At 44.8% G+C, this 12,878-nt stretch overlaps 1 protein-coding gene across 1 annotated transcript; it reads right to left on the bottom strand.

The window, feature by feature from the left end:
* Nucleotides 1-1,757: 1,757 nt before the first annotated feature.
* LEPROTL1 (leptin receptor overlapping transcript like 1) lies at nt 1,758-12,076 on the bottom strand. The gene is made up of 4 exons (XM_060236936.1): nt 11,941-12,076; nt 8,324-8,399; nt 5,669-5,855; nt 1,758-3,389 (listed from the first exon to the last, which is right to left on the bottom strand). The coding sequence occupies exons 1-4, from the start codon at nt 11,954-11,956 to the stop codon at nt 3,273-3,275; spliced, it is 396 nt and encodes a 131-aa protein (XP_060092919.1). The 5' UTR covers nt 11,957-12,076; the 3' UTR covers nt 1,758-3,272.
* Between the last annotated feature and the right edge of the window lie 802 nt (nt 12,077-12,878).

Here is a 12,878-nt window from a genome sequence, read left to right as displayed (position 1 = left end):
AAATTTTTTATTTTTCTCATCAAAAGTTCTCTTGGTAGAAGGATGGCAATGCTGTTCAGTGCATATTACATGAGGGGAAGGGAACACACCTCTCAAATGTCTAACCTGAAAACCACAGACAGTGCTGTGCCTAAAAATGAGCCTGCGGTCACCGCAACGCTGCCCACACAATTCACACACAGAAAATACACTATATTTTTAAATACAAAAGTAGGTGCTTAACTGAGCAGTATGTGAGAGAGAAGCCATTTGCTATTGGACATGATTGGAAGGGTCACAAAACGAGGTCACATATATCCGTATAATGACAAAGAACGCGCCACCTTTGGTGCCTAGAATTGCCAAAAGGAGCTTTGTGGATCTGAAAGCACAACAGCATCACACACTAAGAACTGGGCTTCCAAATCCTGTAGACTGGGAAAAAAAATATTAAGTACTTAAAGGATTCCCATACTGAAAAACGTGGACCAGATCCAGACAATTGTGGAGCTAGTTCTGTGCCTCTAAGGGGGCTTTGGACCTATGGCTCTTAAATACCAGCTGCGTTTCTTCCCTGGCTGGATGACAAATTTGCAACGTAAGCTGAGAGGACTTCGAAAGCTGCTGAAGAGAGAGCACAGGGGTAGAACGGGGTATGTGCTGTTTAAAGAAGGGAGGGACAAAAAAAAATCCTCTTGGGCATCCCAGAAGTAGCTCTTTAGCTCTCAGCCTCAGCTCCGTTTGGAATCAGTCTCTTCAAAACCAACCCACACTATGTCCATCTTCTGGAACTGCTGATATGCCAAGAAAGGTCCATGAATGAATGAATGTCCATCTTCTTCTCCTGTTCTGAAGATACAATACGGATGCCACTGTCATGATCATCTGACTTCAAAGGCGGCTTTGCGTATGACATTACTATGTGTTTTTTTTTTAAAAAAAATATGCACAGAAACACAGTGATGTTTAGGCACCAATGAAGTTCTTAAGAGACTGCGATTTCCGAGGCTTGCAAGGGTCATGAGCCAACCTCCACCTGCAGCTGGATCGGTGACAGACGGATCAATATATGGGCTCAATGCAACCCTCGTGCTCCTCTCACAGCCATGCCCTTCCAGCACACTAAGACAAAAATTAAAGACAATCTGAGTAGACAAAAAATAAAGACAAAAGCACACTAAGCATTACTTGCAACCGGAGGCCAAAGCAGGGCTCACTTATACTTATCTGGCTGCCCTTTATCTCCCCAAGGTCCTGTCAAGGGCCCCAGCAAGGTGAAGGGGGACTACAGAGTTGTGCAGGAACTATGCAAGTAAATGACTTCGAACCCAACTATGATTCCCCACTAGCAGAAGGCACTTCCGCTGGCAGAGAGAGGGGAGCATCATGAGCTCTCACTACAGACCATCATTTGCCTCCTGTGCTGGCCCTGAAAACTCCTGGGGGGCGTTATTTCAAGGGAGCATAGCAGGAAGAGGGAGGTCAGAAAAGTTTGCTCCTACTTTCACTGAATAGGATCCAGTGCGTACCGGTGGTGCAGGTACGTTTGCAGCTTAGCCCCAGGAGAGCAAGAAGATTGAATGAGCTATACTGTGGCATGGATCCATTGTGGACCGTGTCCCAGGCTGACAATTCAAAAAAGAAGGGCACATGCTTAGGAACTGGATCTAGCAATCTAATTGGACTCATCGGGATATATGCGCAGGGTTAGCAGAGACAGGCATCTAAACATTCAACAGAGGAGCCAGCAATGAAGTTATCACTCTGAGAGAATGGCAACTAAGAAATGTGGTCATTTATGGTTAACAGAAAAGACAATTTAAGAGGTATGCAATGAATATTATATAGTGAAAAATTACAAGTGGTGTACTCTAACAGAACTACAGATCTGATCTAACATTTAATACATTAATGCATAAATTGAAACATTGACAATTATTTTTTTTTTTTAAAAAACCCTTCTGTCAAAGATTTGCTGGACGAGCCAAACTTTGACGATTTTTTAATACAGCAATCACTCTTCTCTGGTAAGTCATTACCTACAGCAAAAGTTTCAATCTCCAGTTCAAAAGCCTTCTGATACTGTGTATAAAATAAATTACAAAAAGGGAAGCAGAAATCCTCCTGTTATAGGCTGCAAATGCAGGGGGCGCAATCCGCCGGGAAGTTATGCCGCAAAACACCCCTTAGAAAATAACGCAAGGCGGGCAAATGCATTTTGAAGGGGGATCCTGCGGGGGGGAACTTCTGGCTGGCTTGTGCCCATTAAGTCAGTAGTTCCGTGGATGTGCCGTTCATTTCCCCCTTTGGTACAACTGAAAGAGCTGATGCAGAATGTCAAAAGCATACAATATTTATAAATAGAAAGATTCCAAAAACAATTTTTTTAAATTATATTTTAAATGTCAGATTCCCCTGCTGAGAGGTGCCTCCTGCCATTTACAGCATCTGCAAATAAAATGTTTGTACGATGAGCACAAACTCCCAAAATAATTAAGATGTAGAAACCCCTTTACTGTCAAAAGCTGTTCTGCCCTGTACTAATGGCATGATCTCCCCACCCCCCCCACACACACTCTATATAGGAACAAGCAACTCACTGAGTCCTTCTCATCTGCCCTTCAGGCCTTTTCCACCCTTCACACATCGCTCCCCAAAATTCTCCAGGCATGCAAACATTTGCTAATTCATGGCACAACTGAGCCAAGGCAACACATTCTAAGATCTCTGGGGCTCAAAAGGCGGAAGGGAGTGTTAAGCACATGTTTAAGCCTATTGATCTTAGGGGGAGGCTTAAGGTACAATCTTATGCATGTTTTCTTAGGAGTTATGCCTCAATGAAGTCAGTAGGACTTTATTGCAAATAAACACGCCTAGGGTTGGGTGGTTAAAAAGTGCTTCCCTTTGACAGGGCTTCGCTCTCAACTTGTCAGTTTGGTTATACGATTGTACCTTACGGCTTTAAAAACCGTCCAAGGTAAAAAACAAAAACAGAAGAATGGCATCTTTAAACACATTATGATTTTTAAAAAACCTCCAACATATACGTTTAAATATCACATTTGAGTATTCTGGCGCCCACATTAAAACAAAACAGCATCAGCTATTAAAGACGTCTGAAGACAAAGGAAAGGTTAAAACTGTATGTGAAAGGAGGGGGAAAGTGACGACAGAACGTCCTACACCTAGGGTCTATCTGTGGAAACAGTACATTCGCTTTATTGCCCGTTCTCTCTTGTGGATGGATGGCCACTGAATGACGCACGATGCCTGATAGTTCTCTGTAGCGTTTTTCACCATTGTTGCCAGCTGAAGTCGTCGTTGCTGCCGAAAACCAAGAAAAACCCTAGGATGGTGGCAAATATGACTGTGTTTCCTGTGAGGACGAGCGCACAGGCGCCCCACTGGATCTAGGGAGAGGAGGGGAAATAAAAACAGACACATGCAAGTTATGCCTACAGAAGGAAGATGCAAATCTGTTCACTCATCACGTCCCCTGCTATTTTTAAAAATTTATATTTCCTGCCTGCTATGTTTACAACCCCGCTCTTCCATCAAGTGGCTCAAAATGGGTTTGCAGATGGCTCCCTGGTAAGTCTCCCATTCATGTTCTGCTCGGGGCCTGATTTTATTAGTTTCAAGAGTCAAATGGCACTATGTTGCTTTCAGACCATCCTCTTGGGCTGAGCCAGTGATGCACTGTATCTTCAGCTACCCATGAATAAGTGAGCCATTTCCAACTGGCAGGGCCATCTGGCCTACATTGAAACCAGAACCTTTTTTTCTTTTGTAGCAGGAACTCCTTTGCGTATCAGGCCACACATTCCTGATGTAGCCAATCCTCCTGGAGCTTACAGTAGGCTCTGTACTAAGAGCCCTGTAAGCTCTTGGAGGAATGGCTACATCAGGGGGTGTGGCCTAATATGCAAAGAAGTTCCTGCTACAAAAAAGCCCTGATTGAAACAGGTACAAAACCTCTCCAAAATGGCCAAGTTCTGGTGCAGTCAGAAAGCATAGGACAAGGTATATGGCTGGTGGAAGAGAGACTGACGATAACCTTTGTTGTTAATTAACCCAGCTGGCGGTTATGGCTGCCTCAAACACAGTATGCAGCATGAGAGGTGGAGTTGAAGCTGTCCAAGATCTCCAGGATGCGGGAGGGGACAGGTTTTGCATTTTAAAAAAACACACACCAAATGTTGTTTTAACAAATGGACTGGTTAGAAAAATTCAAAACTATGATCAGAAGGGAACCAGGGGATTTCTTGCCAGCAAAGATCTCATGAGGACATCTTCTGAAATCTCAGCCATCACTATGGGCAGCCTAACGCAACATTAACCTGACCTCAGCGGCCCAAGCTATGCCCAGATCTCATCAGATTTTGGAAACTAAGTAGAGTTGGCCCTGGGAGGCCACAAAGGATGGGTGAGAAACTACTAAGGAATTCCAGCGTCGAGATGTGGAGGAAAGCAATGGCAAACCACCTCTGTTCATCTCTTGCCTTGAAAACCCTATGGGAGCCCCGTTAAGTTGGCTATGACTTGACGGCACTTTTCACCATCAACAAGACTGCAGAGAAATGGATGTGCAATTTTGTTCCCTCTCTGAACCTGATTTCCAACGCTCAGGAGAGGGTACTAAAACCTAAAAACAATCTGAAGAAGCACAACATGTGGTGGAGTTTTTGTAGTTGTTCCATCACGGAAATGGCCATGAGGAGGGGCGAGAGCGGGCTGGTGGAGTCTACTCGGAGACTACCTTTTTAATTTCCTTATTTATTAGATTGACAACCTGCCCTCCCCTGTAAAACAGGGCTAGGTTGGGTAACAACAGTATTTGTAAAACAAAATTATAAATTAAAACAATGTTTACAGCAGGGATTCATTTGCATATCAGGCCACACACCCCAATGTCACTGCTGTTTCACACAGGGCTTTTTGTGTTGTTTTTTTTTAAATCCAGCAGGAACTTATTTGCATATTAGGCCACACCCCCTGAAGTCAGCCAGAACTGCATTCCTGGCTCCAAGAAAGCCTTGGTTTACAGTAATATTAATACTAATACAGCTAATACAAATGATGCCTAAAAAGGTCCCGCCCTAGTGCCCCTTATCCAAAACAGGGAGTAAAACACATGGAGCAGCAACAGTACCAACCTGGGGGTGGGGGAGAGAGAAGCCAATCTCAGATGGAACCATTGCTGCCTCAGCCATAAACCTAGCAGGCCCTGCAGAGCTGTACTAAGTCTCACAGAGCCTGGGTCTCACTCGGCAGAACATTCCACCAGGCTGGAGCCAGGGCCAAGAAGCCTGATACTTTTGGGGCCAGGGATCTCCAGAAGGTTGATATTTCTTGGTGATCTTCCTCTGCAAGTTCTCACAGGTTCAGCAAACACAGAGAGCCAGCCAAGGTGGAAGAAGCACTCATGTCAGAATTCCCTGCTGACTTCAGCACTGCTCGTCCCCCACCCCATGAGAACGGAGAGACCGCTTCAGAAGGCTCTGCAACAACCTAAGACGTTCTGGAGTGCAGTTTCAGTTCACGGGAGTTTGCCCTTCCCATCACTCAAGGTGGCAAAAAATTCTGCCCCCCCCCCGGCTTTAAGTAAATTCACAGCTTTTATTTGTGTTACAATGGTCATTTTAAAAACCATCACTGCTAGACACACTCAAAAGGAGGAAATACTAACCAGGACTGCTCTGGCAAACACAATTGGAAGTCCAAATGCTGAGACAACAATGCCTGTCGTCAGAAATATGGCGAGTTCCTTGCAGGCGTTGCTTGTGGCATCTGTGTCTTCAACAACTCTTCTTGCTATGCAGTAAGGAATTGGAGAGAGGATGTAGAAGAACAAAACAAACAGGGGCCAGTATGTGCTAGAAGCAAAGGGAAAATGCAAACAGTCAGTTGTTGTGCAGATTCTCTTCTTGCATTTGCTTGAGATAAGAAGTACCTTTACCCTTAAGAGACCACATTCATTCAATGTTTTGAGGCTGCACTTTCACTACTGTTTAAACTGCAAGACTTTTGTTTCCTAACTAGTCATCTGAACTGATGCCAATGCTGAAATAGGCATCTTTAAGGCAACTGCTGATACTCCAAGACAGACAAGTTCAGAGTCTGTCTTGAAATGGAACCCCACTGTCTTTGCCTTCTGTGGGAGGTGGCAAAAGAAGAGGAGCTCAGATCTATGTAACCAACCATATCCAAGACAGGACAAGTCACCCCTGGGCTTTACCAGGGTGGGTAGGAGAAGGCATGAACTTTTATCAAGATGAATGGGCCAACCTATGATGAACAAGCTTAAGACTATGGGGAGTTAGAACTACAAGGATTGCTCAAGCCAGAGGAATAAGAAGAGAGATCTGGTGGCTCTTTGGGGCAGTGGGGGTGCTTGTGCTTTTGGCAAGCACAGCAGGACTGAATGGTTAAGGCTGGACATTCAGTCATGTATCCTATTACCAGCCCTGGTGAAAAAGTGAGGGCACTTTCTAGGCTGGGAGTTTGGTGTCTTCAGCTGAATGTTAGCTCTGAAAGGAAAGGTCCCCTGTGCAAGCACCAGTTGTTTCCGACTCTGCGATGATGTTGCTTTCACAATGTTTTCATGGCAGACTTTTTACGGGGTGGTTTGCCATTGCCTTCTCCAGTCATCTACACTTTCCCCCCAGCAAGCTGAGTGCTCATTTTACTGACCTCGGAAGGATGGAAGGCTGAGTCAACCTCAAGCCGGCTACCTGAAAACCCAGCTTTCACCGGGGATCGAACTCAGGTCATGAGCAAGCTTAGGACTGCAGTAATGCAGCTTTAACACTCTGTGCCACAGGGCTCTTAAATGTTAGCTCTAGAAACAGCTTACTCTGCGAACAAGTGCTATTATCACCTTATGGAGAACAACTTTCTCTCAGTTTCTCTCAGACTAGTTGATTTGTTGCTCATTTTTTGGGATACTCCAGTCACTGAAAGCATTCCCACTATGAACCATAACAAACCTATTTGGATTTATTCAGGTGGGTAGCCATGTTGGTCTGAAGCAGCAGCACAACGCTTGAGTCCAGTAGTGGCATCTTTAAGACCAACAAAGTTTTATTAAGCTTTTGCATGCATGCACATTTCTTCAGACACAGAAGAAGTGTGCATGCACACAAAAGTTATACCGTGAATAAAGGTGCCACTGGACTCAAACACTCTTCTATCTGGATTTAGAATGTGTTTTTTCTGCTGAAAACAACAGGTCCAAACAGCAATGAGACCTTGTATCTGAGCCAATTCAAACTATACAGTAGAACCAACTACAGCCCTGTCGCACCGTACTATGTTAGGGCTCCACAGAAGCGCACACTCAGCAAACTGTAAACTCCATGTCTTTTAGAGTCTATCTAACATCAATCTGTAATGATTTGAGACCATCTTCATAACAGCAGAGTACAATCAATAACCATGTCAGCTTTGAGCTGATTAGGAACTATTCTCAGCTGAATTCAAGCATGGCTGGTGTCTTCCTCCCTCTCCAGATCTCATGGGCATGGCTTCCGTTTTGCACCACAGAGGAAAGAAGGCCAGAAGCCTCATGGGGACTTGCCTGAGCAGTTCCCCGTGCAAAACAAAGCTCAGCTGAACAGCATGTGACCCATTTGATCTCCTCTGTCAGAGCATCAAAGAACGAGGGAGAAAGAAGACCTGAGCACATGTCTAAGCACTGCTCAATGCTCAGCCGAGTATGCAAAAAAAAAAAATTTGCAAGGAAAAAAAAGGGACTGTAGAATAGTGAGGAACAGCTATGGAGGACAGGGACAAGGAACAGCAGATAAAAAGAGCTAGGCCATTTCCCCTCAATTACTTAACCCATCGGGATTCAGCATCAACAACTTCCTAGAGCCCTGTTCTAAATTGCATGTGGGTTCCTGAGGTCAGGTTGGGTTTTCCCTGTTGCACTACTGAATCCCTAAGCTTGCTCTTGTCTGATTCTCAGAAGGGGAGCAGGGACCTTTTAAATCTGAGACTATCTGCGGTGCTGGTTGGTTTCTTACCAATTTCTTGTTGCTACTGTTTTACCATCTTATTTCTTTTTTGCTACAGAGCTGATTACTTAACAGTTTGCTCATTTCTCAGGGCAGCTACATAAAACAAAACACCTTTCATTGCTTGCTCTGATTTCTCTAGAGTTCCTTCCACCTTTTCAGAACTATGACAAATTCACACTGTATCATAGGTCACCAAATTGCTTAGCCCCAAGAGTATGAGGAATGAAGGACAGAGATAAAAGAAGTATTGGTGGTCTGTTGCTATGACAAATAGACAAGAGCGAGAGAATGAACAAAAACAGTGTGTGAAAAGTATACATTACTTGTACTGTGGAAGGGCACAACCGAGCATCAGGAACATGAGCCCAATTGCTCCCCCGAAGGACAGGCTAATCAGAGCTGTGAAGGAGAAACACAGAAATGTATCAACCCGCCAAAGTATTTTGACCATTTTCTCCATCTACTGCCAAGAGTTATAGGTCAGACCAAGAAAAAGATTCTGTTCTCTCCTTCCAACTTTCCAAATGAGGAGGGTGAATGCTAAAGGTATAAGACACTGAATGCTGCTTTAAGTATTGCAACTTCAGCGGGATGCAGGGAAAGGGCAAGTAGAGGGACATGCTCCCCCTCCAAATAACATATGAATTAGGCATAAACTGACACCTTTTCATTGTATTGATTCTAGAGGTACAGCATTATATGAGACGGAAAAGCATGCTATTTATACAATTTAAATATTTCATATTAAGTACATACAATTTAAATATTCCATACATAATTTAAATATCCCATATTAAGTAGCCGCCCTGAGTCCGTTTGGAATGGGCAGGATATAAATGGAAAGTAAATAAATAAGTGGAAACTTGTGGGGAGAGAGAAATCCTCTCCTGGTCCCTACAGAGCCTCTTTCTGTGCTGCCTTCATCTTCCCCTCCTTTCCCCTCCTCTACCTCCATCTGTTTCTCCTTCTGGTGTTGGTAACTGGCACCCACTACCACAATGCTGATGGATTTTTCTGCAAACCTGTGGGGGGTTTGCTATGCGTTAATCCTGTAACTATGTGTTAATCCACAATTTTCAGAACCATTATAACTGCCCTCTTTACAGAGATTCTCTGATGTGCATTGCAGTCAGCCTCTGGCTATTACTTATAAAACATGGTGCTGATAATTTCCCAGCTGACATTGCAACAATTATTAGGTCGGAAAAAAGCTTTTGAATCCAGAACCCGTTAGTAGTGTTTCTGTCATAAGTCAGAGCGTTCAAAGTGTCCCGCATACATTATCTTTACAACAACCGGGTAAAGCCATCTTAATTAAAATTATTAACAGCTAGAAGTAAATAACGGATATTGCTTCCCATATGTTGGAGAGAGGGGTTTATTTTATTACTTTCAATTTGCTAGGCCACCCTTCCCTGCAAGCAGGGCCCAGAGCTATTTGTTCTGCTGAGAGAAGTAATATGTTCCCTTAAAGGTGCAAATGACTGTGTCTGTTTTAAGTTGGGGAAGGAATGTGAAGGGTTTAAACCAGGGGTGTCAAACATGTGGCCTGAGGGATGAATCAGGTCCTTAGAGGGCTCCTATCAGGTCCCCAAGCAACTGGCTTTCATCGGCTTCCTTCTCCCTCTCTCTTGCTTCCTTCTGCATCACAGCTTGCTTTGCCAGGCTTGTTCAGTCACACAGGAGCTAAAGAGCAAAGCCTCTGTTTTCTCCACTGGCTGAGGCTCCTCCCTTAGGGAGAAAGGGGGGAAGGCAGAACTTGCTTTGGCAGGCTCTCTCAGTTGTACAGAGCCAAGCCTCTTTTCTTTCTATTGGCTGGAGGCTCTCTCCCTTCTGGTCCCCCGGGGAAGGAAGGAAAGAGCCAGAGCTTCCTTCACCCAGTTCCCTGGATCCCATGGGAGAGATACAAAGAAAGCACCTTTAAGACCAATGAATGCTAACGTTTTAAGCATATTTTAAGTTTTTTATAAAAATAAATTTTGTTTGTCTGTGTCCTTATAATGTTTATATCTTTGCTACCTAATCTTAAATAGGTACAGACATGGCCTGGCCCGACAAGGTCTCATTTATGTCAGATCTGGCCCTCATAACAAATGAGTTCGACACCCCAGGCTTAAACTCACCCTTTCCTAATAATCTTGATTTAAAATCAATCCCTGCACACCTGATAAATAACCACAGGAGAATCTAGACCTCTAGGGTTTCATTTGATTTAAGTGACCAGGGATTTCACTTGACCCTATCATGAGATAAGAACTCCAGGCGTGAAACATAACACTGGACAATTCCTGCGGTATCTTACAGTCATGGCACATCCCCAGCAGTTCTCATAAAGGCATTCCACTTATACTGAGCCAAAAAGCCCTGCCTATTTATCACAAATATGTCACAGAGAGAGAAAAAAGAAGGCACGCACAGATTGTGGCTGTTTTTAATTATGTGATTAACGTTGCGAGTTACTTCCAGATGGCAAAGATGAAAATGTTTTAAAGGCATACACAGCTATCTCAGAGGCTTAGTTTATTTTCTGGGCAAGGTTCAGCAACAGGTGACTAACTGCACAGGCTGAGAACAAACCCACAGATCAGATGCGCTGCTAGGCTTCAGACACATTTCTTCGGAAGTAAAAGCTCAAAAGTAATGATTTCCAGTAGGGCAGCTGCGCTACTTTAGCAAAACATCAAATAACATTATGGCGAGTTACAGGAACATCCATCCTATCACACGACTTCACAGACATCAAAAGGGATCTTGCCCATGAAAACTGAAGCCACATTAACAGTTCTAAGGCAGCAGCAGGCAACTCCCTCACCCCCAGTTCAACAGGACTCATTTCAAGAGAAATATCTGCACATGATTATAGCCCAAAAGTCCACTTAGTGCAGGATGTAATTCCTCTTCTACATCTTTTCAAAAGGAAGAAGGGGGGGGGGGGGAAGCTAGCAGCCAGCCAAAAGATACTCTTAGGCAGGGGTGACCAAACTGTGGCTCGGGACCCACATGCGACTCTTTGACATAGACTGAGTGGCTCTTGAAGCCCCCACCACTCGGCTTGGAGAATGCATTTAAAGTTGTTGTGTTTTTTTTCCACCTCTCCCTCCCTCTTCAACCTATTCTTCCGTCCTTCCTGCAGCTCTCAAACGTCTGACATTTATTCTATGTGGCTCTTATGTTAAGCAAGTTTGGCCACCTCTGCTCTTAGGCTAGTCACAGAAGTCACCAAGCCCTTCAGTCTTGCACCCAAAGGTATACTGCCATTGTGCACTGAGGTTCTATTCGCCTATCCTAGCCAGTAGGCATTAATAAACGTTGAATACTGGACTCAGAGGTATAAAGTAGCTGCGCACTGAGATGTTAGCTCTCTTAGTTAACAAGCAGAACAAACTAGGAGTCCAGTCGCGCCTTTAAGACCGACAAAGTTTTATTCAGAATGTAAGCTTTCGTGTGTGCATGCACCCTTCTTCAGACGAGGAATCAGGTACAGTGAGCAGAGATACAAATAGCTGGTAAGCAGTGGCTTAGAATGCAAAATGGTACAAATTTAAAATCCAGTGACAGAATTAGTTAATAAGTGCTTCTAGATATGAAACACGGTTGTTTGGTTTTGTTTTTTTTTAAATACGAGCTAAACTTGCTTGCCGGGGTATACCCGTGCCAGCATCGCTCCCAGGGATCCAGGAGACAATAGAAGCTTGGGGGTGCGGGGGGTGGGGAGACTCTCCACCCGCTTCCGTGTTTCCCTGCCCGAGCAACGTAATACCCATCCAGGCGGCCGTTGCCATAGAAACCGAGCGGGGCCCCGGGACCGTCGGGCTGCGTCACCGCCAGGGTCGGCGGGGGGTGTCCAGGCCCGTTCTGGGAAAAGCCCCGCACCTCCGCCGCATTGCTTTCGCCTCCCGCTCCCCGCCCCTCCAAGCCACCGCCGGGGTGCTACCTTTACCTTTGATGCCAGCCATGATGCCGCCGCTGTTGTTGCCGCACAGGCCGCTCCCAGCCAACCACGGACAAGCCCCGGAAGTGCGCGCTCCCCAGGTGGGCAAGGCTTCCGGAGAGCTGAGGACACGCTTTGAAATGGGCGGTCTAGGACCGGGCCTGTCTTCGAACTCTATGGTAGAGGTATCAGCCTAGGGAGGGACGTCGACAGCGGCTGGCGCCGGACGCTTGCATCGTTTGTATTGCCAGACGCTTATCGATTGACTGAATCGTTTTTATCGAACTCTCCTAGGTTGCCAACTCTGGGTTGGGAAAATTCTAGCCATTTGGGGGTGGCATTTTTTTGTAGAAAAAGCCTAGCAGGAACGTATTTGCATATTAGGCCACACCCACTGCCATCAAGCCAGCAGGAACTGCGTTCCTGTGTGTTCCTGCTCAAAAAACCGTCCTGGGTGGGTGGAGTCTGGGAAAGGTGGGATTTGGGGAGGGAAAGGGTTATAATGTCACAGAGTTCAATCTCCAAAGTAGCAAGGAAAAACTCTACAATCAAACTTATATTTGTCGTAGAGAAAATAGGAAACCTTCCTATATTTTATGTGTTTTTCAATAAAAACTTCTCAATAAAAACTTAAAATACTTTAAAAACAACCAAACAAACCCACACAAAGTAGCCATTTTCCCTGGGGAAAACCATCTCTAGTTTGTTAGTGTAATTCTGGGAAATCTCAAGGCCCTATCTGGAAGTTGGTAACCCTTGAAGTCCTAGTGAGAAAGGAAGACTGTAAATGATGAGATTCCCATTGTCCCTACCTAAAAAAAAAAAGACTGTGAATGAAATCTAGTAAGTCTATATTTATATCCCACAGTGGGTGTTGCTCATCTTGAGGGACTGTCGGCCTGACTCCGTAGAAGCCATGTATCATGTGCTGGGTTTATCTTAGGAGA

This window comes from Heteronotia binoei, chromosome 4 (genome assembly GCF_032191835.1).
Source record: "Heteronotia binoei isolate CCM8104 ecotype False Entrance Well chromosome 4, APGP_CSIRO_Hbin_v1, whole genome shotgun sequence".
Lineage (NCBI taxonomy): Eukaryota > Metazoa > Chordata > Lepidosauria > Squamata > Gekkonidae > Heteronotia > Heteronotia binoei.
The sequence above is the reverse complement of the archived record's forward strand: the minus strand, read 5'-3'. Positions and strand labels throughout refer to the sequence as shown.